Source organism: Bufo gargarizans, chromosome 7 (genome assembly GCF_014858855.1).
Source record: "Bufo gargarizans isolate SCDJY-AF-19 chromosome 7, ASM1485885v1, whole genome shotgun sequence".
Taxonomy (NCBI): domain Eukaryota; kingdom Metazoa; phylum Chordata; class Amphibia; order Anura; family Bufonidae; genus Bufo; species Bufo gargarizans.
Genome location: NC_058086.1, coordinates 164,371,467 through 164,395,997, shown reverse-complemented (window position 1 = coordinate 164,395,997; position 24,531 = coordinate 164,371,467). Strand labels below are relative to the sequence as shown.

The 24,531-nt window shown below is 46.8% G+C and overlaps 1 protein-coding gene across 1 annotated transcript; it reads right to left on the bottom strand.

Annotated features, from left to right (window-relative positions):
• Positions 1-12,530: 12,530 nt before the first annotated feature.
• Positions 12,531-22,794, bottom strand: RPN1 (ribophorin I). Its single transcript, XM_044301574.1, has 9 exons — positions 22,471-22,794; positions 20,092-20,156; positions 19,439-19,745; positions 18,859-19,068; positions 18,430-18,622; positions 18,223-18,322; positions 16,463-16,721; positions 16,005-16,250; positions 12,531-13,472 (listed from the first exon to the last, which is right to left on the bottom strand). Exons 1-9 carry the CDS (start codon positions 22,693-22,695, stop codon positions 13,290-13,292), a joined length of 1,788 nt encoding a protein of 595 aa, XP_044157509.1. The 5' UTR covers positions 22,696-22,794; the 3' UTR covers positions 12,531-13,289.
• Positions 22,795-24,531: the final 1,737 nt, after the last annotated feature.

Genomic DNA, 24,531 nt, shown 5'->3' with positions numbered 1-24,531 from the left:
CGTGGCCTTAAAGGGCCAGCGATGCATTATCTGCTTTCCCAGAAAATAACATCGGCTCGTTCTGTAGTTACATAATAAACTCTAACATTTCTTTACTAGCGGTCTATGGGAACAGAGTCCCTAATCATCACAATCAGCTAGTGACCTCTAGTGGTCAGGTTGCAGAACTGCACTCCAGGACAAGTTCACATTCTTATATACAGGTAGGTAATATAAAGCGCACTTACACTCTCATCTTCTATTTATCCCTGGAAGAAAAAAAATACACAAGGAACCGCTAGATATTTTATGCATCGCTGGTCCTTAAAGAACAACCATAGACAGAAATTAAAATTCTCAAATTAGTCATCTTGTACATAAAGGGTAATATTCTAGCAGTTAGTTTTTTTTCCAGAGGGGGGCAGTATTGTAGTAATTGTAGTATTGTCCATTTGAGGTTTAGGGTGCATTCACACGACCGTATTTTTGGCTCTGCATCCGTTCTGAAATTTTGCGGAACGGGTGCGGACCCATTTATTTCAATGGGGCCGCAAAAGATGCGGACAGCACACAGTGTCCTATTTTTATACGTAAAACAGACAAGAATAAGACATGTTCTATCTTTTTGGACGGGCAGCGGAACAGACAGGGATGCGGACAGCACGCGGTGTGCTCCGCATTTTTGTTGCGGCCTCGTTGAAATGAATGGGTCGGACGTGGACTGAAAATACGATTGTGTGCATGGGCCCCCGAAAACCCCTTTAATAGGTGATGAATATATGCAGTGTCCCCTTTCCATATGGCATCCTCCTGTCCCAGACTGTCAGTGGTATTAGGCAGCAGCACCACTAGGGGGCCCCCTCTACTCCATATACACCTCTATAACAAGGAATATCTTCGAGTTGGAGGCAGTGTACTAGGATGGATGGAGCAGCAGATCTGCTTGTAGATGGCGCCGCCTAGTGGTCACCCGTAGACTGGAGAACGCTCGCTCTAACATCAGGAAATAGATTGTCTCCCTGTAAAAGTATAACGATAACGAGTCAGGGTCACATCCAGGGTCTCTGCCAATTATTCCTCCTGACGGCCTAAAGGGGTTGTCTCATGAAAAATATTCCAGTTTTCAAACCAGCACCTGGATCTGAATACTTTTGTAATTGCATGTAATTAAAAATTTAGCATAGGCACTGAGTTATTCAATAAAATTTATCTGTATAGCGCCACCTGCTGTTTTTTTTTTTTTTTTAGTTGTGATAGGGTGAGCTGAGACACGCCCCCTGAGCTGCAGCAGAAAGGACACACCCCCTGAGCTGCAGCAGAAAGGACACACACCCTGAGCTGCAGCAGAAAGGACACTCCCCTTGAGATGGCGCCGGCTCCGGATAAATGAAATCGCGAATCTCGTGAGAACTGGAGCGTCTTCTCCCAGGCTAAATGACACGCCCGGGAGAACTCTGTGAGACCCTAGACCCACCCAGGAGTGCTGCCACTTGCCAAACCCGAAAAAGATGCAGAGTGTGTCACAAGAGGGGGATACGGAAGGACACCACCACTCAATGTGACACGTGCCCCGATCATCCGGGCCTCTGCGTTATCGATTGCTTCAGGGAGTATCACACTTCCATGGAGTACTACATTTTTATAATCCCCAACAGTCAACTAGAGAACATAAAAATCTATGGCTCTCAGACTTTGGAGACGCGGAAACAATTTTTTCCCCCAAAAAATATTAGTTTTAGTGCAGGCTTTCCTCAAACTGCGGCCCTCCAGATGTTGTAAAACTATAACTCCCAGCATGCCCAGACAACCTACAGCCATCAGCAGGGCATGGTGGGAATTGTAGTTTTACAACATCTGGAGGGCCGCAGTTTGAGGATGCCTGCTTAGTGTCCCCAAAGTCTGAGAGCCATACATATTGGGCATCGCCGCATCCGTAAAAATCTTCTCTATAAAAATACCCCATAAACTAGCCCCTCTATAAACGCCGTCAAAAAAATCTAATAAAAACTATGTAAAAAAAAGCAATTTTTATTGTCACCTTGGATCCCAAAAAGTGTAATAACAAGCCATTAAAAAGTCATATGCACCCCCAAATAGTGACAATCAAACCGCCATCTCATCCCGCAAAAAATGAGCCCCTACATTAGATAGTCGCCCAACAAAAACAAAAAAAAATGTAGCTCCCAGGCTATGGAGATACTAAAATAATTTTTTTTTGTTCCTCAAATGATAATATAGTGTAAAATCTAAATAAATTTTGAAATGTAGACATATTAAGTATCGCCGCATCCGTAAGAATGTGCTCTATAAAAATAACATTTGACCAAACCCCTCGGATGAACAGCGTTAAAAATATAAAATAAAAACGGTGCCAAAACACCCATTTTTTGGCAAAATTTCCATTTGAATCCTTTTTTTCCCGGTAATTAAGCAAGGGTTAACAGCCAAACAAAACTAAATATTTATTGCCCAGATTCTGTAGTTTGCAGAAACACCCCATATGTGGTCGTAAATGGCTATATAGCCACACGGCAGGGCATAGAACGAAGGGAACGCCATATGGTTTCTGGAAGGCAGATTTTGATGGACTGGTTTATTTTCACCATGTCCCATTAGAAGCCCCCCTGATGTAGCCTAGACTAGAAACTCCCAAAAAGTGAAACTAAACCCCTCAAGGTATTCAAAAGTTACTTTACAAACTTTGTTAACCCTTTAGGTGTTACACAAAACTAAATAGCGAATGTAGAAACAATTTTAGAATTTAAATTTTTTGTTACCTTGCCTCAAAAAAGTGTAATATAGAGCAACCAAAAATCATATTTACTCTAAAATAGTCCCAAAACAACAACCACCTTATCCCGTAGTTTCCTAGATGTCCTGCCGTTTAGCCAAATAGTAGTTTAGGACCACATATGGGGTGTTTTTGCAAACTACAGAATCAGGGCAACCCATATTGAGTTTTGTTTGGCAGTTAACCCTTGCTCTGTTCCTGGAAAAAATTGATTATATTGGAAAATTTTCCCAAAAATCAATTTTATGTCCATTTGCCATGAAGTCTTGTGGAAGACCTAAAGGGTTAACAAAGTTTGTAAAATCTGTTTTGAATACCTTGAGGGGTGTAGTTTCTAAAATGGGGTCATTTTTGGGTGGTTTCTATTACGTAAGTCTCACAAAGTGACTTCAGACCTGGACTGGTCCATAAAAAGTGGGATTTGGAAAATTTCAAAATTTGCTTCTAAACTTCTAAGGCTACTTTCACACTAGCGTTCGGGACTCCGCTTATGAGTTCCGTTTGAAGGCTCTCACAAGCGGCCCCGAACGGATCCGTCCAGCCCTAATGCATTCTGAGTGGATGCGGATCCGCTCAGAATGCATCAGTCTGGCACCGTCTGTCCTCCCCTCCGCTCAGCAGGCGGACACCCGAATGCTGGGTCCGCCTGGCCGTGCGGAGGCAAACGGATCCATCCAGAGTTCCAATGGAAGTCAATGGGGGCGGATCCGTTCGAAGGTGACACAATATAGTGCATTTTTCAAACGGATCCGCCCCCCCATTGACTTTCAATGTAAAGTCTGGACGGATCCGTCTGAATACAAATTGTACTTAGACTTTTTTAGTAAAAATATAATGCAGACGGTTCCGTCTGAACGGATCCCATCGTTTGCATTATAGGAGCGGATCTGTCTGTACAAATACCAGACGGATCCACTCCGAACGCAAGTGGGAAAGTAGCCTAAGCTATGTAACATCCCCAAAAAATAAAATGGCATTCCCAAAATGATACAAACATGAAGTAGACATATGGGGAATGTAAAGTCATCACAATTTTTGGGGGTATTACTATGTATTACAGAAGTAGAGAAACTGAAAGTTTGAAATTTGCTAATTTTTCTACAAACCGGATTCCAAAAAAGTTGGGACACTATACAAATCGTGAATAAATACTGAATGCAATGATGTGGAGGTGCCAACTTCTAATATTTTATTCAGAATAGAACATAAATCACGGAACAAAAGTTTAAACTGAGAAAATGCGCCATTTTAAGGGAAAAATATGTTGAATCAGAATTTCATGGTGTCAACAAATCCCCAAAAACTTGGGACAAGGCCATTTTCCCCGCTGTGTGGCATCTCCCCTTCTTCTTACAACACTCAGACGTCTGGGGACCGAGGAGACCAGTTTCTCAAGTTTAGAAATAGGAATGCTCTCCCATTCTTGTCTAATACAGGCCTCTAACTGTTCCATCGTCTTGGGCCTTCTTTGTTGCACCTTCCTCTTTATGTTGCGCCAAATGTTCTCTATAGGTGAAAGATCTGGACTGCAGACCGGCCATTTCAGTACCCGGATCCTTCTCCTACGCAGCCATGATGTTGTGATTGATGCAGAATGTGGTCTGGCATTATCTTGTTGAAAAATGCAGGGTCTTCCCTGAAAGAGATGACGTCTGGATGGGAGCAGATGTTGTTCTAGAACCTGAATATATTTTTCTGCATTGATGGTGCCTTTCCAGACATGCAAGCTGCCCATGCCACACGCACTCATGCCACCCCATACCATCAGAGATGCAGGCTTCTGAACTGAGCGTTGATAACAACTTGGGTTGTCCTTGTCCTCTTTGGTCCGGATGACATGGCGTCCCAGATTTCCAAAAAGAACTTCGAATCGTGACTCGTCTGACCACAGAACAGTCTTCCATTTTGCCACACTCCATTTTAAATGATCCCTGGCCCAGTGAAAACGCCTGAGCTTGTGGATCTTGCTTAGAAATGGCTTCTTCTTTGCACTGTAGAGTTTCAGCTGGCAGCGGCGGATGGCACGGTGGATTGTGGTCACTGACAATGGTTTCTGGAAGTATTCCTGAGCCCATTCTGTGATTTCCTTTACAGTAGCATTCCTGTTTGTGGTGCAGTGTCGTTTAAGGGCCCGGAGATCACGGGCATCCAGTATGGTTTTACGGCCTTGACCCTTACGCACAGAGATTGTTCCAGATTCTCTGAATCTTCGGATGATGTTATGCACAGTTGATGATGATAGATGCAAAGTCTTTGCAATTTTTCGCTGGGTAACACCTTTCTGATATTGCTCCACTATCTTTCTGCGCAACATTGTGGGAATTGGTGATCCTCTACCCATCTTGGCTTCTGAGAGACACTGCCGCTCTGAGAAGCTCTTTTTATACCCAATCATGTTGCCAATTGCACCTAATTAGTGTTAATTGGTCTTCCAGCTCTTCGTTATGCTCAAACTTACTTTTTCCAGACTCTTATTGCTACTTGTCCCAACTTTTTGGGGATTTGTTGACACCGTGAAAATTTGAATCAACGTATTTTTCCTTTAAAATGATACATTTACTCGGATTAAACGTTTGATCCGTCATCTACGTTCTATTACAAATAAAACATTGACATTTGCCGTCTCCACATCATTGCATTCAGTTTTTATTCACAATTTGTTTAGTGTCCCAACTTTTTGGGAATCCGGTTTGTATATTTTTGGTAAATTTGGTATTTTTTTATGCAAAAAAATTAACTTTTTTGACCCAATTTTACCAGTGTCATGAAGTACAATATGTGACGAAAAAACAATCTCAGAATGGCCTGGATAAGTCAAATCGTTTTAAAGTTATCAGCACTTAAAGTGACACTGGTCAGAGTTGTAAAAAATGTCCAAGTCCTTAAGGTGAAATAGGGCTGAGTCCTTAAGGACTGTTTTTCAGGGAAGGGAGATTTGTTTTAAAATAAAAGGCCGAAAGGGGTTAAAAATAAAGAGAAATACTACCCACCAGTGATTCGATTCAGCTGGCCATGTCCTGTGGCTTGAGCCCCTTTAACTCCTGGTACCCGAGTGAGCTGAAAGCCCCTGAGAGAAGCAGAACTATAAACATCATGTTCCTCTGGATCCGACTACACGGGGCAGATTGTCGTTTACCCATAAATAGATTTATAATCAAGATCTTTCGCAAAGTTAATTTTATGCATTGCAGAAAAAAAAAAACTCCCCTGGCTGCAAAAGTGTAAACACCCGAAACACAAACGTGTCCTAAATATACCCAGTGGGTTCCGTCTTGCATAGTATGTGCATATGTCTAAGCAGGGCAGGGGAAAATGCTGACCAGGACTCTCACATCAGTTTCACAAAAGCATCCCTGCTAGGAGGCTCAGTTGGTTTAATGCAACTCTACCATGCAGCTGCCACTAGAGGGAGCTCACTGTATACAGATTTATACAGCTCCAAATAGAGAGCAATACCAGCTGTAAACTCCTTGTGCTCCCTCTAGTGGTGGATGTGTGTAACTAGAATTCTATTATTTAAAGGGGTTGCCCAGGATTTTTACATTGATGGCCTATTCACAGGATAGGCTGTCAATATCAGATTAGTGGGGGTCTGACAGTTTTTGGGGAAGAATTATAGCCCCATTTATTGTATAGTGGACGGACTGGCTGAAGTGAATGGGAGCAGAACTGCCGTATCCAGCGCCGTCTGGTACACAGTGAATGGACCTGTGTAGTTCTGTCACCACAGATCCCCCGAAACAGCCGATTGGACCACAGACAACCTGATTTTCATGGCCTAGCCTAAGAAGACTAGATTTTTGTACTCACCGTAAAATCTGTTTCTCTTCAGTTCATTGGGGGACACAGGCCTTGACCATGGGTATAGCTGTTGGCGCTAGGAGGTGGACACCAAGCACCCAAAGTGTAAGCTCCTCCCTCTTCAGCTATATCCTGCAGGGACCAAGCTAATCAGTTTAGTGCAAAAGCAGTAGGAGAAGCCAGACACAAAGTCACCCGGAATGGATCAGATGGAATGTCGACACCACCTTCGGCAAGAAGGACTGCACAGGGCGAAAGACCACCTTATCCTGATGGAGGATCAGAAAAGGCGACCGATATGACAAAGCCGCGAGTTCCGACACTCTACAAATAGAAGTAATTGCAACCACAAAAGCCACCTTTTAAGACAGGAAGCGAAGCGACACCTGCTGCAAAGGCTCAAACGGAGAAGATTGGAGAGCGTTGAGCACTAGATTAAGATCCCAAGAATCCAATGGAGGACAGAAGGGGGCGCAGCATGCACCACCCCCTGCAGAAAAGTCAGAACCTCCGAAAGCGAAGCTAAATTTCACTGAAAAAGAATGGAGAGAGCCGACACTTGCCCTTTGAGAGAGCCAGTCCGAAGTCCATGCCCGACTGCAGGAAAGCCAAAAGTCGCGGCAAAGAAAAACGGATGGGAGAAAGCTGGGGTCCCTGGACCATGTGACGAAGTCTTCGACCTTGTTGTTGAACCGTGAGGCCATAAGATCCACATCCAGCTGACCCCATCTCTCGCAGATTTCCCGAAAGACCTGCGGGTGAAGAGCCCACCTGCCGGGATCGAGACTCTCCCAGCTGAGGAAGTCCGAAATCCAGTTGTCGACGCCAGGTATGTGAACTGCCGACAGTGCCGGAACATGTTTCTCCGCCCGTCTCCTTCATGACTGTCGAGCTCCGGGTGCCGCCCTGGTGATTGATGTACGCCACCGCCGTGGAGTTGTTGGACTGCACCCGCACAGGACAACCCCTTAAATGGTTGGCCCAATGTCACAGAGAGCCGAATTGCCCTTAACTCCAGAACATTGATTGGAATTTGGAAGGGAGCGCTCCTTGCGTGACCATACCCCTTGAACAGAGAGATTTTCCAACACTCCCCCCCCCCCATCCTTGAGGCTTGCGTCTGTTGTTAACACCTTCCAACGGAAATGGAGGAACGAGCGACCCGACGTCAATATCGGAGAGACCATCCACCATCTGAGGACCTGGCGCACTGGGGCAAGGAGACGCATTGGCCGATCCAAGGAGGCTGGGGAGCGATCCCAGCTGGACAGAATGGCTCGCTGAAGCGTTCTGGCATTGAATTGAGCATAGGGAACTGCTTCGAAGGCAGAAACCATGTGCCCCAGAGCCCACATGCTGCGACGAATGGGAACCAGAGCTGGCCGCAACAATGAGCGAATCTGAAGATGGAGTGGATAGTTTTTACGGAGGCAAGAAAACCTTGGCCTGACAAGTGTCCAGCACCACGCCCAGATAAGTCAATCGCTGCGATGGATAAAGACAAGACTTCTGTCTGTTCACAATCCATCCAAAGCGCTCCAGGGTGTCCAGGACTATGCTCAGGCTGTCTGCCGTCACCTGGAACAACGAATACTTCACCAGGATGTCATCTAAGTACGGGATCGCCACGATCCCCCTGGCATGGAGCAGGTCCATGACTACTGCTGGGAGCTGTGGCCAGGCCAAATGGGAGGGCTACAAATTGGTAGTGAAATGGACCCACTGCGAACTGGAGAAACCTCTAATGACTGACGCATATGGGCAAGTGAAGATAAGGGTCCTTGATGTCTATCGAGGACAGGTACTCCCCCGGTTCCATGGATGCAATCACCGACCTCAGTGACTTCATCCGGAATCTGCGGATGCAAAGGAAATGGTTGAGCGCCTTGAGATCTAGAACAGGACGGACCGTCCCCTCTTTTTTGGGAACCAGAAAAAAAGAATCTGTGGCTGCGGGAGAGGTTGGAGGAGACAACCGAAAGAAACGGGACGGAGGGGAGGATTTGAAATCCAGCCAAACATGGCGTTCGGGTGGGCGCCGGGAGCCACCCGTCATGCAGGGAGCTCTTAGGGTTAAAGGACTTGGAGCCCTGTTGATGGAAATGCCAGGAAGGCCGCGGTTTGAAGAAAGGCTTGAGCTTCTGGCCTACGGTTGACTTATCGGACGCTCCCTTGGGGTCAGAAAAGCTCCAAAAGGGATGAAAAAAAAGGCTTCAGCTTACCACCTCTAGCGTCCGAAATTATCTCATCCAGGCACTTACCAGAAAGTCTGCTGCTGATAAATGGGAGGTCCGTCAGGGTCCGCTTTGCCCAGCATGAAAGCCATAGGGTATGGCAAATAGCCACAAACAGGGCTGACGAGCGAGCCATAAACCTGGCCACGTCTAAAGATGCTTCACAAACATACGCACTGGCATGCGAGAGCTGTAGGGCCACATCGGCAAGTTCCTACACACAGCAGGAGCAACCCCCTGAGCCCTGCACCAGGTACCATTTTATTTTTTCATTACCGTCCATAGTACCTAGGGCGACCACATGGGGAAAATCACATGACGGGAGGAGGGGGCACTGTGGGCAGTCCCCAACTCACCTGTCCAAAGTCTTCTGGCTCCAACCGGATCACCACCTTCAGTGTGCGGCTCTTTGGTGAGGGACGCTACACCGAAAACAGAGGGAACTTTCGCTGGGGCGGCCGTGGTAATGCGATTGCTGGCGGGAGACAGAGGGTTTTTACGGGAACCTCTGGTCTCCTTTTCTTCTGGAGAGCGGGAACGAGCAGGGGGTTTGGTTGGGAGTTCCCGCTAGAAGGAAAGACAAAATTAGCAACTAGCAGACCTGCAATGCAGAAAGTTCTGCCTCCTACAGACACTAAGCTAAAACTGATTAGCTATATCTCTTCCTGCAGGGACCAAGCTAAAGTGGGAGGAGCTTACACAGTGTGTGCTTAGTGTCCGCCTCCTAGCGGCAACAGCTATACCCATGGTCAAGGCCTGTGTCCCCCAATGAGATGGATGAGAAAGCCCTTAAAATCCTGAAATACCCTTTTGACGGTTGTAACGGACCGTTTCAGCAGACAAGGGGTTAAGATCCGTTTAGGCGATATGCCCCTTTCTGAGAGACAGGCACAGCTACTGCAGAACACCAACCTCCCGAACTGGATACAAAATAGCACTCCAAACTGGAACCTCGCGAATAGCTGCCGGCAGACGAACAGGAAAAGCGTACAGTCGGCTTACACTCCTGGCAATCAGTCTCTAACAGCATATAGGGAATCCCCCCAATAACGAGACAACGCTCCGTCTTGAGGGTCAGCAGTGGTCTGACTGTACTTCAAGTACAGCCTCTTTTATTCATAAGAAACATACATAGTACTGCCCACAGGGTTTTGAAATCCAACCAATCAATACCTTACAACACACACAATGCAAGTACAGCAACCAATCGTTCCCGCCCCCTAGAGGACCAGAAGGGAGACTGCGACACAGAACAGATACAACACATCCCCACAATGCATCATGGTTTCCTCCTCTCTGTCCCAGAGACAACCGAAGGCAATCCAATTATCTCTCAGGACAAAGGGAGATCACCAATACACATGTGGAGACAACAGGACAGACATCACCATTTAAACACACAATGTCACACCCCCACAGCAAACACAGACATTTAACATGTCCCCAGATAGCTCAAGTCTGAGTGCATATCATTAGGTGAATGGCACTCAGAATACACGAATACAATTAAACTAGCCATCTGGGTGCCCTCACATAACATACAATTTAACCAAACGCATAATAACATAAAATACAATTCCACAGACAGATTTAAGCTGTGCGGCCGGTCTGTCTTCTCCTTTAAAGTTACTATGGGCCATAATCCTGAGGCAAGAGGCTTTTAAACAGCCCCCTCCAAAACACAGTGGCGAGGTTGGTTTCGCCACAACGGTCACTATGAAAAAAAATAATTCAAGATCGGGAGTAGAGATTAGCAAATTTCAAATTTTCACAGCAAGACCGCCACTGCGTTTTTACATTATAAATTTAGTGGGATTCATTTTTTGCAAGTAAAGAACAACTTTATTTTCTGGGACAGTAAGATTACAGCAACATTTTTGAAACATTATTACTTTTGGACAATACATTTTTTTTTTATAAAGAAAATGTTCTTGCATTGTCACAACCCCAAATCCATAACTTTTTAAATGTTTCGTTCCATAGAGATGTGTACTTTGTAATGGTATAAATTTGGGGTACATAACGCTTTTTGATCTCATCTCAATTCAGGATATTTTTATTTTTTTACAGCATTCACCATACGAGTTACGTAGTGCGGGTCATTACAGACGTGGCAATAACAAATATGTGGAGGGGATTTTATTTTTGCAATTTCTTTCATTGAAAGGCCTTTTATTCAATGGAAATAAGGTGTATTTTTTTTTACTTAATTAAACTTTTTAACTGTTTACTAGTCCCATAAAGCTCAATACTGCATTATACAGTCAGTGCTCTACCTTCAGGGTGCTCCAGAAAGGAGCAGCCTGATGAGAAACACTGGAGGCAGTCCCTGGGGGAGGGGGGTCTTCATTTGCTCCCAGGCTGCTGTGCCCAGACCTCTGCACCCCACAATCCCATTCATGGGATGCTGATGGCTAGACGTAGGGAGTCGCTCTCCCTCTGTAACCACTTAAATGCCACGGTCGCTATTGACAGCGGAATCTAAGGGGTTATATGGCTCCGATCCGTGCTTCTGTGGACTGGGTCCATTAGAGCAGGAGCCTGGCTCTGAGACCCATGCAGTGCTTAGTTTGGGCTGCTGTAAAAGGGCGGCAGTCCCTTAATGACAAAAAGTCATATTGATGGTCACTAAGGTGTTAATGATCAGAAAACGAGTTTACAGGGCAGAGGGGGAGGACGGTGATGCAGCTGCAGACTAAGGCTTCCTTCACACGGGCGTCATTTTTGGCCCGGATAAGAGGCGGGTGCGTTACGGTAACACCCGCGATTTTTCTGCGCGAGTGCAAAACATTGTCATGCGTTTTGCACTCGCGTGAGAAAAATCGCGCATGTTTGGTACCCAAACCTGAACTTCTTCACAGAAGTTCAGGCTTGGGATCGTTATTCTGTAGATTGTATTATTTTCCCTTATAATATGCTTATAAGGGAAAATAATAGCATTCTGAATACAGAATGCTTAGTAGGTGATCAATTGAGGGTTAAAAATATTAACTCACCTTGTCCTCTTGATCGCATAGTTCCCGGTCTCTTCTTTAATGATGAACTACCGGTTAGGACCTGTGGTGACGTCAGATCACATGCTCCAATCACATGGTCCATCACCGTGGTGATGGACCATGTGATCTGACATCACCACAGGTCCTTTAGCCCACAGCTCATTAAAGAAGAGACTGGCAACTACGCGATCAAGAGGAGAAGGTGAGTTAATTTTTTTTAACCCTCAATTGATCACCTACTAAGCATTCTGTATTCAGAATGCTATTATTTTCCCTTATAACATGGGAAAATACAGTGAATAGACTGTCACCTAGCAACCATGCGTGAAAATCGCACCGCATCCGCACGTGCTTGCGGATGCTTGCGATTTTCACGCAACCCCATTCATTTCTATGGGGCCTGCGTTACGTGAAAAACGCAGAATATAGAGCATGCTGCAATTTTCACGCAACGCATAAGTGATGCGTGAAAATCACCGCTCATGTGAACAGCCCCATAGAAATGAACGGGTCCGGATTCAGTGCGGGTGCAATGCGTTCACCTCACGCATCGCACCCACGCGGAATACTCGCCCGTGTGAAAGGGGCCTTAGGATTTTAATGAAACTGCTTACTGAATATATTAACCCTAGATGTTTTTCATGGAGAATTTCTCTTCTAACAGATGATAACTGGATACAAATGAAAACAAGCAGAACATTGAACCCAAGGCAGAACACAGAGGCCGCATACCCACAATCCCTTCTTTATTACCTTTTGGTCAAACAGAGAAACAAAACTTTACAGTTTTCCTCACAATCATTAACGTGTAAAAACTTGGCTGAGATTTTATATGAAAATGTGCCGCTCGCTCGGTCACTGCATGTAGAAAACACAGAAAACATAAAGGTCGCCGCTCTATTCTGTGCAGAGCTTTGCAGAAGATAATGGGGGTGAATTTTTTGGGGAAAAAATATTTTTACGAAATCAAAATGTTTTATGAACTAGAGGGCCAGTGTTTTTTTTTTTTTTTTTTTATTCCCCACATTATTAAACTTCGCAACCAAGAAAATTATTCTAAACCCCTGGGAGAATCTTAGGCGCAAACTGCTTGAGAACGGTATTTTAAAGCTGGTGCTCTCAGTTTTCACTTTCTATAGACCTGCCTGGGTCCACTGAAGGATTCAGCAGCCAATCTTACCCCACAGTAGGGCGCAAGGGGGGAGGGGATGGTACAAAGGCAGTGAATTGCCCGCAGTTTGGCAGTACAAGACTCTCGGGGGAAATGGAGATGGTACTATAAGTACTCGGTAGGATAAGAGCATGGCGTTGGCTCGTTGTGCCTTAATCTCACAAGCTTGACAATTCTTAAAGCAGGAGAGGACAAAGAAGGCAGGACTCAGGAGTTAGACCAGCGAGGCTGCAGGAAGGCGCGAGCACCGATGTCCTCCGGCACTGCTGCAGTCTGGCTCCTGAGGTTTGTCCACTCCTGATCTCAAAAGTATGAAGTTACAATGCATCAAGAATGTTGTCGATCTTGATGACCAGCTCCTGGCGTCTGCTGGCGTGCTGCTTTTCGCTTTCAATGTAGCTGTCCTTCTTCAGCTTCCCGGCAACCAGACGTTCAGCTTCAGAGGAAGATTTCACCACAATCTCCTTCACCTGACTGTCCAGCTTCTGGATCTCTCCGACCTGCGTAGAGTCAAAAATCCATAAGATAAAGGTGATCACTTATTACAGGGCCCACATATTCAACAGCGCTGGACACAGACTGTAGGGCGAGATGAACTCATAGCCTGAAATACTCTGCTGAGCGGCCTTCTCCTGTCACCTATACCTCAGTCTCTCCCTCATCTCACCGCCCCTAAAAATCGTATGAGTGAACAGGTCACCGCCACTGAAATACTCTGATGCTGTGGACACCTGATCCAGCTACATAAAAATTGAACAAGTTACCGCCAGAATTTGAAAAAAAATGGCTGCTATCTTTCAAAAAGAGCACCAAGTGTACAGGTTGTGTGTGTATTGTATTGCATCTAGGCCACTCTTAGGCCCCATGCACACGGCCGTGTTTCACAGCCGTGTGCGGGCCGTGGAACCGCGGCCTGGATCCCTCCTGAGAGCAGGAGCGCACGGCGTCACTGGTTGCTATGACGCCGTGCGCTCCCTGCTGCCGGCACAGTACAGTAATACACTGGTATAGATCATACCAGTGTATTCCTGTATTGCGGCGGCAGCAGGGAGCGCACGGCGTCATAGCAACCAGTGACGCCGTGCGCTCCTGCTCTCAGGAGGGATCCAGGCCGCGGTTCCACGGCCCGCACACAGCTGTGAAACACGGCCGTGTGCATGGGGCCTTACTCCAATGGAGCCCAGCTGCAAACCCAACGCCTGGACAGGTGTGGCGCTGATTTTAAAAGGAAACAGACATATTTCTAAACCTGTGTAAGCCATTAAAGGGGGTTTACAAAAGCATGACCACAAAAGTAGCATCACACCTACAGTGGATATAAAAGTCTACACACTCCTGTTAAAATCATTTCAGAATTTTTTCCACCTTTAATGTGACCTATAAACCATACAACTCAATTGAAAAAAAACAAACAAACTGAAATCTTTTAGGTAGAGGGAAGAAAAAATAAAAATAATGTGGTTGCATAAGTGTGCACGCCCTCTTATAACTGGGGATGTAGCTGTGTTCAGAATTAAGCAATCACATTCAGAATCCTGTTAGATAGCAGTCAGCATACACCGGCCATCATGTAAAGTGCCACTGATTAACCCCAGATAACGTGCAGCTGCTCTAGTTGGTCTTTCCTGAAATGTTCTTAGTCGCATCCCACAGCAGAAGCCACGGTCCACAGAGAGCTTCCAAAGCATCAGAGGGATCTCATTGTTAGAAGGTATCAGTCAGGAGACGGGTACAAAAGAATTTCCAAGGCATTAGATATACCATGGAACACAGTGAAGACCGTCATCATCAAGTGGAGACAATATGGCCCAATAGCGACATTACCAAGAACTGGACGTCCCTCCGAAATTGATGAAAAGATGAGAAGAAAACTGGTCTGGGAGGCGACCAAGAGGCCTACAGCAACATTAAAGGAGCTGCAGGAATATCTGGCAAGTCCTGGCTGTGTGGTCCATGTGACAACAATCCCCCGTATTCATATGTCTGGGCTATGGGGTAGAGTGGCAAGACGAAAGCCTTTTCTTAAGAAAAACATCCAAGCCAGGCTACATTCTGCAAAAACACATCTGAAGTCTCCCAAAAGCATGTGGGAAAAGGTGTTATGGTCTGATGAAAGCAAGGTAGAACTTTTTGGCCATAATTCTAAAAGATATGTTTGGCCCAAAAACAACCCTGCACATCACCAGAACAACCCCATCCCCACAGTGAAGCATGGTGGTGGCAGCATCATGCCAAGGGGCTGTTCTTCAGCTGGAACTGGGGCCTTAGTTTGGCTGGAGGGAATTATGAACAGTTCCAAATACCAGTCAATATTGGCCCAAAACCTTCAGGCTTCTGCTAGAAAGCTGGACATGAAGAGGAACTTCATCTTTCAGCATGACAACGACCCAAAGCATACATCCAAATCAACAAAGGAATGGCTTCACCAGAAGAAGAAGATTACAGTTTTGGAATGGCCCAGACCTGAATACGAGTGAAAATCTGTGGGGTGATCTGAAGAGGGCCGTGCCCAGGAGATGCCCTCGCAATCGGACAGATTTGCAGTGTTTTTGCAAAGAAGAGTCAAAATGTGCCATGCTGATAGACTCATACCCAAATAGACTGAGTGCTGGAATAACATCAAAAGGTGCGTTAACAAAGTATTAGTTTAAGGGTGTGCACACTTATGCAACCATATTTTATTTTATATTTTTTCTTCCCTCCACCTAAAAGATTTCAGTTTGTTTTTCAATTGAGTTGTACGGTTTAGAGGTCAAATTAAAAGGTGGAAAAAGTTCTGAAATGATTTATCTTTGTCTCATTTTCTTACATCACAGAAACCTGACATATTAACAGGGGTGTGTAGACTTTCTATATCCACTGCATCTACAGGTTGTCCGTGGTATCACATCTGAGCTTCATTCACCGAGCTTCAATGTCAGAAAACCATCAGACAAGTGTGGTGCTGTTTTGGGAAGAAATCAGCCATGGTTTGGTAATCCTGTAGAACCCCTTCAAATGAAATGTTTCCAGGGATCAGACCGTGGACTCACCTTATCACATAGGTCAGAGCCTTCAGCCTTTAGTTTGGCCTGCAGTGAAGTAATCTCATTCGTTAGGTTTTTGTGCTCAGTCTCCATGGCTTTTTTGCCACTATTTAGGGTGGAGATGTCCCGCGACTGCTTGTATTTGTTCACAGCTTCATCATAGTGACGGTAAAGTCCGAGCCTCTTGTTGACCAGGGTGAGGATCTGCTCTGTGATGCAGGCAACCTTCATCCTGGCTTCAGCCGCTGGGTCCTGTCATGAAAAGAAAAAGGGTGTAGAGAACATTCTTCAAAATCCACAGGGTGGCGCTACAGGTCTCAAATCATTACAATAACATGACTTAGGTCCGATTCTAGGAAGGCTGGCTGGCCTCCAGATTGGCCATAACTGCACCCCCCACAGGGGCCGCCATCCAGCTCTCCTAGACTTCTGAGGGGATTGATATAAAGAGAGGAGACACCAACCTTAGTGATGGAGAAGTCGAGCCTGACGTAGAGGATGACCGTGAAGAAGAGGATGTAGAAGGCTCCCACCACCAGCAGAGGCTCCTGCAGCATCAGGATCTTATTGAATGTGTAATGAACCACAACGTCCTGTATGTGCTGCTCCACCAGGTTGTTCTTATGAGCGACGATGACCGGCCGTCCGAAGGTGTCTAGGTACGTGTAGTGCAGCTCATCAGCTGCCCTGTTCAGGTTGTAGGGGTTTTCTACATGGATATTTCTGAAAATAACATGGACACAGAGAGAGATTGCTCAGCTAGAAGGTGAGAACACAACTTATATAACATGATACAATGCTGTAACAAGAAATATCCACGCCCTAGGAAAAAAGGGGCCCCACTGATCGCCGTAGAGCAGCCACTAACCTATCTGGCCGACCTGAACCACAGAAAACAGGACTCAGGACTATGGCAGCCAATGGACCTAGATATCTGCGCTTAAAGGGGTTGTCGGCTATTTACAATTGATGACCTGTCCTCGGGATCAGCTGTTGAGAAGGAAGCGCTCATATGAGTGCTGCCTTCTCTGCTCTGTTTACCTGCTTGCTGCAGCCATTGCAGTGTGATTACAAGTATGGCGTCTGCATTCACTGCTGGGATGGCTCCTATTCACTTAAACGGATGGATCTGTCCCATAGAAATAAATGGGGACACCATAGCTGTATTTACACTGCTCACCGCTGCAGCAATCAGGTGAAGACAGCGCTCATATGAGGGCTGCCTTCTCTTCAAACAGCTGATTGGCAGGTGTCGGACCTCGGCCGATCAGATATTGATAACCTATCCTGAAGATCGGTCATCAACAGTAAAAAGCAGACAACCCCTTTAACCTTCTGTGAAGTCTACTGATTCTTATTCCCTGGCTCCTAAAGTCTACAGCAAATTCCAGTTTTTGATGCAAACCCGAAAAATCTGAATGAAAAACTGCATGTGTGATTCCAGCCCGACGCCTCCTCCACATCGGGTTTTTTCTTTTAGCTGGCATTTTAAACTGCAAGAAAAAATAAATAAACACAGCCGTTTCCAAAGGTAAAATACTTTGGGGGAGATTTATCAAAGTGGTGTAAACTAGAAGTGGCTTAGTTGCCCATAGAAACCAATCAGATTCCACCGTTTAATTTTCCAAAGGAGCTGTGAAAATTGAGAGGTGGAATCTGATTGGTTGCTATGGGTAACTAAGCCACTTCTAGTTTACACCACTTTGATAAATCCCCCTAAAATATTCTACATTTGGAAACAGCTGTGTGTTTATGTCTTTGACACAAAAAAAAAAAAAAAAAATAGAAAAAAAAAAAAGCTATAAACCGAAAACTGCCATGCATGTAAGTTCAGAAATCCCCCCAAAAATAGACCGGAAAGTCTAGAGTGCAACAGCATTAAAGAGGCTGCCAGACTACCGCACATGACCGCCGAGGCCGATAACTGGCTGCAGCGCTCACATGGAAAAGTCGGTGACGTCACTACAGTTGCAGAGAAGCAGACTGCTGGGAGCACTGGAGTGGTGGCGCTCTGTGGTGGGGTGAGCGTTGCTCCTTTATAACATTCCGGGCTTTCAGCTCAATTTTTTAGGCTTTAGGAAAACCCCTTCACAAGTAGTGGCAAAAAAAAAAAGTTAAAACCAAATGAATTTTTTAAACGCTACAAAATGCGGTGTGTGGATTCAGCCTGAAGGTATCGGGCTGTGGGCCGATCATCTTAGTCTCGCGTCTACTGTTCACTCACTTGGCTCCTTCAGGCAGGATTATTTTCACAGTCAGAGAATCCACGATCTGCTCGTCAAATACGTGATCAATGAACCTTATCTTCAGAGCGTACTGGTCACCTGAGAGACGGCAAGTTAAAAGTATAAGGCGGTGCAAGCCCAGCAGTACTGTAGTGACTACAATCCCCATCGGATACAGACATTCGTAGAGCAGGTGTGACACTCACCCAGGTTGTACAGGTACTCGTAACTTGGCAGGTTATATCCAACCATGTAATGGGTTTTCCACCCTCCGAAAAGAGGGAATCTGGGTCGGATCTCCATTTCCACAGAGTCTTCCAGGATCATCAGGTGGCTGGTGGAGATGTTGCCGATTTCGTCCCTGTAGTACACGTCCTGGGCAGCGGCGGGCAGAATGGTCTAATGAAGGGAGGTAATAGGTAATACCAGGACATCTACCGATCGAATGTCATTAACGTGGACTCCTGGTAACCAGGAACCGGACGAGCAGAATATGAACCAGCAGACATTTGCAGGGGTATGAAGTGCTTTGGACCAGAGGGTCAGAGCTCAGGGGTAACTAACCCCAAAAATGGGATAAATCTGTAAAACTCACTAATTTCCACATATACATAAAAAAGTGCGTCTTTACCGACCTTGAAGGATTTGACGGAGGAGATGCCGCTGTCCGGCTGCCTCTGGTAATCGTATCTGGAGAAGGGTCCCTTCAAATCGGCCCCAGTGTGTTTTAAGTCAACGGTCTCCTCCACGGCGATGTTGCCCCAATGGGAGACTTCAATGAGGCGGGTCATGCTGGTGATGGTTAGGAAGGGGCTATTGTTCTCGTAGTGAACCTTCAGGACATCCTGGACACCCAAAACAAAGGGTTAATTACGTCTGAGTCTCTGGATCAGTGTGAATGTGATATATCACTAAATACAAGAGGTAATATAACCGCCAACACGGAGCAGCAGCAAAATATGGCGGCCCAATTTTGATCCGGGTGCTGCGTCCCATCAAACCGGAGGTTAAAGGGGTTTTCTGGGATTTTAATATCGAGGAGCTATCCTCAAGGGTTTAGGCTAGTTTTACACCTGCAGCAGAGCTCTCCGGATCTGGCACTGCCCGCCCGACACCATTGACTGTAATGGGGACCAGCAGAGATCCGTCCGCTACTAGGAAAATGTGCTGGGAATCGTCCAGACAAAACCAGCTTATTGGTCAGCGCACACTTACGTGGCTCCACGCAGGGATATCCTTGAAGGGACCATATTCGATGGTGTCATCTGACCGGGAGGGGTTGCCGAGCTTCGTGTAGCTCTCGACGTTGCGGGAGGCGAGCTTGACGCGTGTGGTTTGGGTGGTGGTCCGGTAAGGAGAGTAGAAGTAATGGCTGCCTTCAAAGGTTACAAACTGCTTCTCCGCCTGCGTGATCTGGGTGGGGTAGGGGTGCAGGATGTGGGTGTACACCGCCTCGATGAAGACTTTGGTCTTGGCTCCGGCAGACAGAGAAGACGGCAGCTGCACCGAGAATTGCTTTCCGCTGACGGAATAAAGAGAACGCAATCAAGTAAAACACAAAACGGCGCAAAAGTTCTTTACCCACCGACGGGTCCGGCCTGCCGTGTAGATCACATGTACCGGTGCACTACATAGGCCATGCTGCCCTGCACCTCAGGCCTCATTCACCTGTGTGTGCGATGGACTACGTTACAATCCGCCCCCCCCAGTCTGTGCACTACTTTGGTCTGTGAATCCCGTCCATGTCCTGTGTGGTCGTACAGACCTCACTGTGTGACGACATTCGCAGCGGCTCCACTTATTGGCCATTTAGTGCTGATGTCGGCGTCCGCCGTACAAATATATATATATTACGCGGTATATCTCACCTCTTGCCTTTTACTTTGGCCTCCTGTACTTCCAGGTAGCCGACTTCCTCGTCCTCCGTTTTCACCTGTAACACAGGAGATTATATTACCGGACGCCCCTCGCAGACAAGTGGCGACAACCTGCGGCCGCTATAGCAAAGTGTCACTGAAAAACCTGCGGCGCTTACAGGGGTTTTCTGAGATATTAATACCGACCTCCCAAACAGCTGACCGGCGGGGGTCCTGGGCGTCAGACCTGCACCGATCAGACCCTGGATAGGTCATCAGTGTGTTAACATCTCGGAAAACCCCTATAATATTGATGACTGATCCCCAGGACAGTTCACCCATCACTGATCGGGGAGGGTCCGACACCACGGCCTCTTCCTTAGGCCGCTACGGTCATCGGTCACACGGTTTAGGAGCAGCTCACGTGAACGGGGCTGAGCTGCAATACCAAGCACAGCCACTATGCGTGGAGGCAGCGGTGCTAACCAGAGCGGGAGCTGATCGGAGGGGGAGCCTGGAGTCGGACCACCACCGATTAGATACCGATGACCTATCCCGAGGACAGCTCATCACTCGGACAACCCCTTTAAGAGCGGCATTTCAGACACACACTGGAGAAGGAAAAAGCACCAAAATTCTCAGTAAAAGTGGCGCCCCCTCTGGCAGCCGGTATAGATTTGTGCCATACTTTACACCAGTCTCCGGCGCACATTGTATCAGAGCTCACATGTAACATTGTTGCAGAATGCATGACACCCCCCCCCATGTGAGGGAAGAACGTGGCTTAGAAGAGGCCGCAGCCCCTCAAACAGGAGCCGGACCCCTACAGACCAGGTAACTCAGCTCCATTAGGGCACAGCCGTGATCTGCGACTACAGCTTATCTCCAGCAATTCCCGGGAGTGAGAGGTTGTCAGACACGGCCCCCGTCTCCCAGAATATGTCACAGACAGAGCTGCACCCCCATCATCACAGTATGGGCTGCCGAGAGCAGTGGATGATGGGATTCCTACTGTTACAGGGATATTAGGGAAGGAGGATTCATGCCATTTACAAGAGTGATAAAAATCATACAGACTGCGGCTCAAGGTCTGTCAGGGCATGCTGGGAGTTGTAGTTATCCAAGTATAAAAACAAAAAAAACATTATGACAAATTACTCATAAATTTGGCGGAATTACGACTAAGCCACACCCACTTGTACAAGTGACGCGGTAGATGTGGCTAAAAAGCGAAAGGCTTGGATTACTTGACTTAAATCTCTCCACCACAGCAGGATGATGGGAGTGATGAGGATGATGGGAGGGCTGCAGGGCGGGATGGGAGGCTCCCTCCCCTGGATGTGTGCGCAGAGGGAGCGCTGACGTGTCACAGTCCTACAGAGCAGAGCCGAGGAGGAAGCGGCTGGGTCCTGACGGGACATCCTCCTCCTGCAGACAGCGCGCACCTCCAGAGCTGAAATCAATGAACGCCCCCCACACACACACACCGTATAAGAACACCGAGACCTGCAGTCCTATGTAAAACCACAGCGCCAAATACACTCAGCTCTGCTGCATCTCTACACGACCTGTGTGTATTCAGACGTGTGTGATTGAGTCTGCACGACACTGACATGTAGCAGAGTCCAGATTGTCATGTCAGATAACGCGCAGTAGATTTCCCGAGTGACGCCAACAAACTCAGCACAACTACTCCGTTATACTCTGATTATACAAGTAACATGGACATCAGCCTCAGCTCTGCTACATCAGGTCTCTAGTTACACACACACAGATGTAACCAACCTAATTTGTAGTCCCATGTAAAAACACATACCTACTGTTCTGCTGTATGTCAACTCAGCTCTGCTAAATCCATACACAGTGCAAACAAAGGCAGCAGAGCAGGAGATTACCAATCACTTCAGAAGTCTGAACCAGGCATACTCAGCTCTGCTACATTACTTCAGGAGTCTGTACCTTGCATACTCGGCACTGCTACATTACTTCAGGAGTCTGTACCTTGCATACTCGGCACTGCTCCACCACTTCAGGAGTCTGTACCAGGCATACTCGGCTCTGCTACACCACTGCAGGAGTATATGCCAACACTGTCAAGCACACTTTGCTCTGCTACATCACTATAGCAGGTTGTGCCAAAACTGTCAAACTAACTCAACTCTACTACATCTGTTTCTGCAGCACCGAATACAGACTCATTACCTCACCATCCACTCTATGATAATGACGCACAAACTGAGACATTTCCATCATCCACTGCGACATTTTCAGATCCACACCTGACGCCACCCTCCTCCTTCTCCACCTCGGAGACAACCCGTGTACTTGTCGCACCGCTGAGACATTTCAGGATGACCCGCAATGGTCGCAGGGTGAATGTCGCATACTGACCCCCAGGAAGGCCAGGTGTCCGGCCAGCTCGGGCTCCAAGGCGACCAGGAAGGAGTGAGCGGCTGCGGGTCCGGGGTTGGCTAGCTTCACCTCGGCCGTCACTTTGGCTAGGTGGCTGCTGAGGTCCACGGTGCGCTTCACGTCCTCGTTCACCAGCTCCTGGGCCCGGCCGGCGGATATCAGGGCGAGCAGGAGGCAAAGGGCGCGGATGGCGGAACGCTCCATGACTGGGGAGCGGCGGATGGACACGGATACACCACAATCCCCTGACCCTTCCTGGACAAGCTCCGCCGACTACTCATTCATCCGCCAAGCGGGAACAAGATGGCCGCCGAGGCCCCCGCCGCTGCCTAGCAACAGAAGTGTGACCGAGACAATGCCTGCTAGGACGGAACACTTCATGAGGACTCTATTCTCTGAATATTAATGTTATGAACATTGTAGCTCTAATTAGGTAAACGATGAATAAGATAATTACAATACATCATACTGGACACTGGTTCTTCGTAATCTATTTATCTTCTCTGAACAGGCAATATAATAGACAGCTCAATACAATGAACTCTACAGCGTCTGTAGATACAAAACTAGGGATGAGCTGTCCAAGTTGTCAGACGTCCTGGATCTCTGCATACAAGACAGTGCTAAGGCCTCGTGCACACCACCGTTGTTGTGGTCCGCATACGGCTTGGGTGCAGACCCATTTACTTCAACGGGGCCATCTGTGGTTTGCGGACCGTAAAAAAACGGAACAGTCATGTGCATGAGGCCTTATCCTGCATTCTACCCCAGAGCTGCACTCACTATTCTGCTGGTGCAGTCACTGTGTACATACATTACTTATCCTGTACTGATCCTCAGTTACATCCTGTATTATACTCCAGAGCTGCACTCACTATTCTGCTGGTGGAGTCACTGTGTACATACATTACTTATCCTGTACTGATCCTGAGTTACATCCTGTGTTATACTCCAGAGCTGCACTCACTATTCTGCTGGTGCAGTCACTGTGTACATACATTGCTTATCCTGTACTGATCCTGAATTATGGCTCACTTTTGTATAGAACTTTATTGCAGTGCATGAAGCCTATTCCACCTCTGCATGTCTCAGCTTCCATACACAGGCATGCAGATATCGCAGTGCATGCCGTCTTATGGATGCTTTCTATTGTGATACAGCGGCACATGTAGGTGATATAGCTCTGTGGCACAGAGTGGTATGGTCTCTGTGTGCCAACATGAAGCCTCATGCCCACATTACAGAGCCCTAGATGCCACACAGTGCCTCAGAGCTGGTAGGGGAGTATACAGTTGCAAGAAAAAGTATGTGAACCCTTTGGAATGATATGGATTTCTGCACAAATTGGTCATAAAATGTGATCTGATCTTCATCTAAGTCACAACAATAGACAATCACAGTCTGCTTAAACTAATAACACACAAAGAATAAATTGTTACCATGTTTTATTGAACACACCATGTAACCAATCACAGTGCAAGTGGAAAAAGTATGTGAACCCTTGGATTTAATAACTGGTTGAACCTCCTTTGGCAGCAATAACTTCACCCAAACGTGTCCTGTAGTTGCAGATCAGACGAGCACAACGCTCAGGAGTAATTCTTCACCATTCCTCTTTACAGAACTGTTTCAGTTCAGCAATATTCTTGGGATGTCTGGTGTGAATCGCTTTCTTGAGGTCATGCCACAGCATCTCAATCGGGTTGAGGTCAGGACTCTGACTGGGCCACCCCAGAAGGCGTATTTTCTTCTGTTTAAGCCATTCTGTTGTTGATTTACTTCTATGCTTTGGGTCGTTGTCCTGTTGCAACACGCATCTTCTGTTGAGCTTCAGCTGGTGGACAGATGGCCTTAAGTTCTCCTGCAAAATGTCTTGATAAACTTGGGAATTCATTTTTCCTTCGATGATAGCAATCCGTCCAGGCCCTGACGCAGCAAAGCAGCCCCAAACCATGATGCCCCCACCACCATACTTCACAGTTGGGATGAGGTTTTGAGGTTGGTGTGCTGTGCCTCTATTTCTCCACACATAGGGCCAGA

Coding starts and splice junctions, on each gene's coding strand:
- RPN1 (XM_044301574.1), bottom strand. CDS start 22,695: ATGGAGCGTTCCGCCATCCGCGCCCTTTGCCTCCTGCTCGCCCTGATA. Junction 20,157..22,470: donor GACACCTGGCCTTCCTGGGG/GTCAGTATGCGA, acceptor CCTGTGTTACAG/GTGAAAACGGAGGACGAGGA. Junction 19,746..20,091: donor GCCAAAGTAAAAGGCAAGAG/GTGAGATATACC, acceptor TTATTCCGTCAG/CGGAAAGCAATTCTCGGTGC.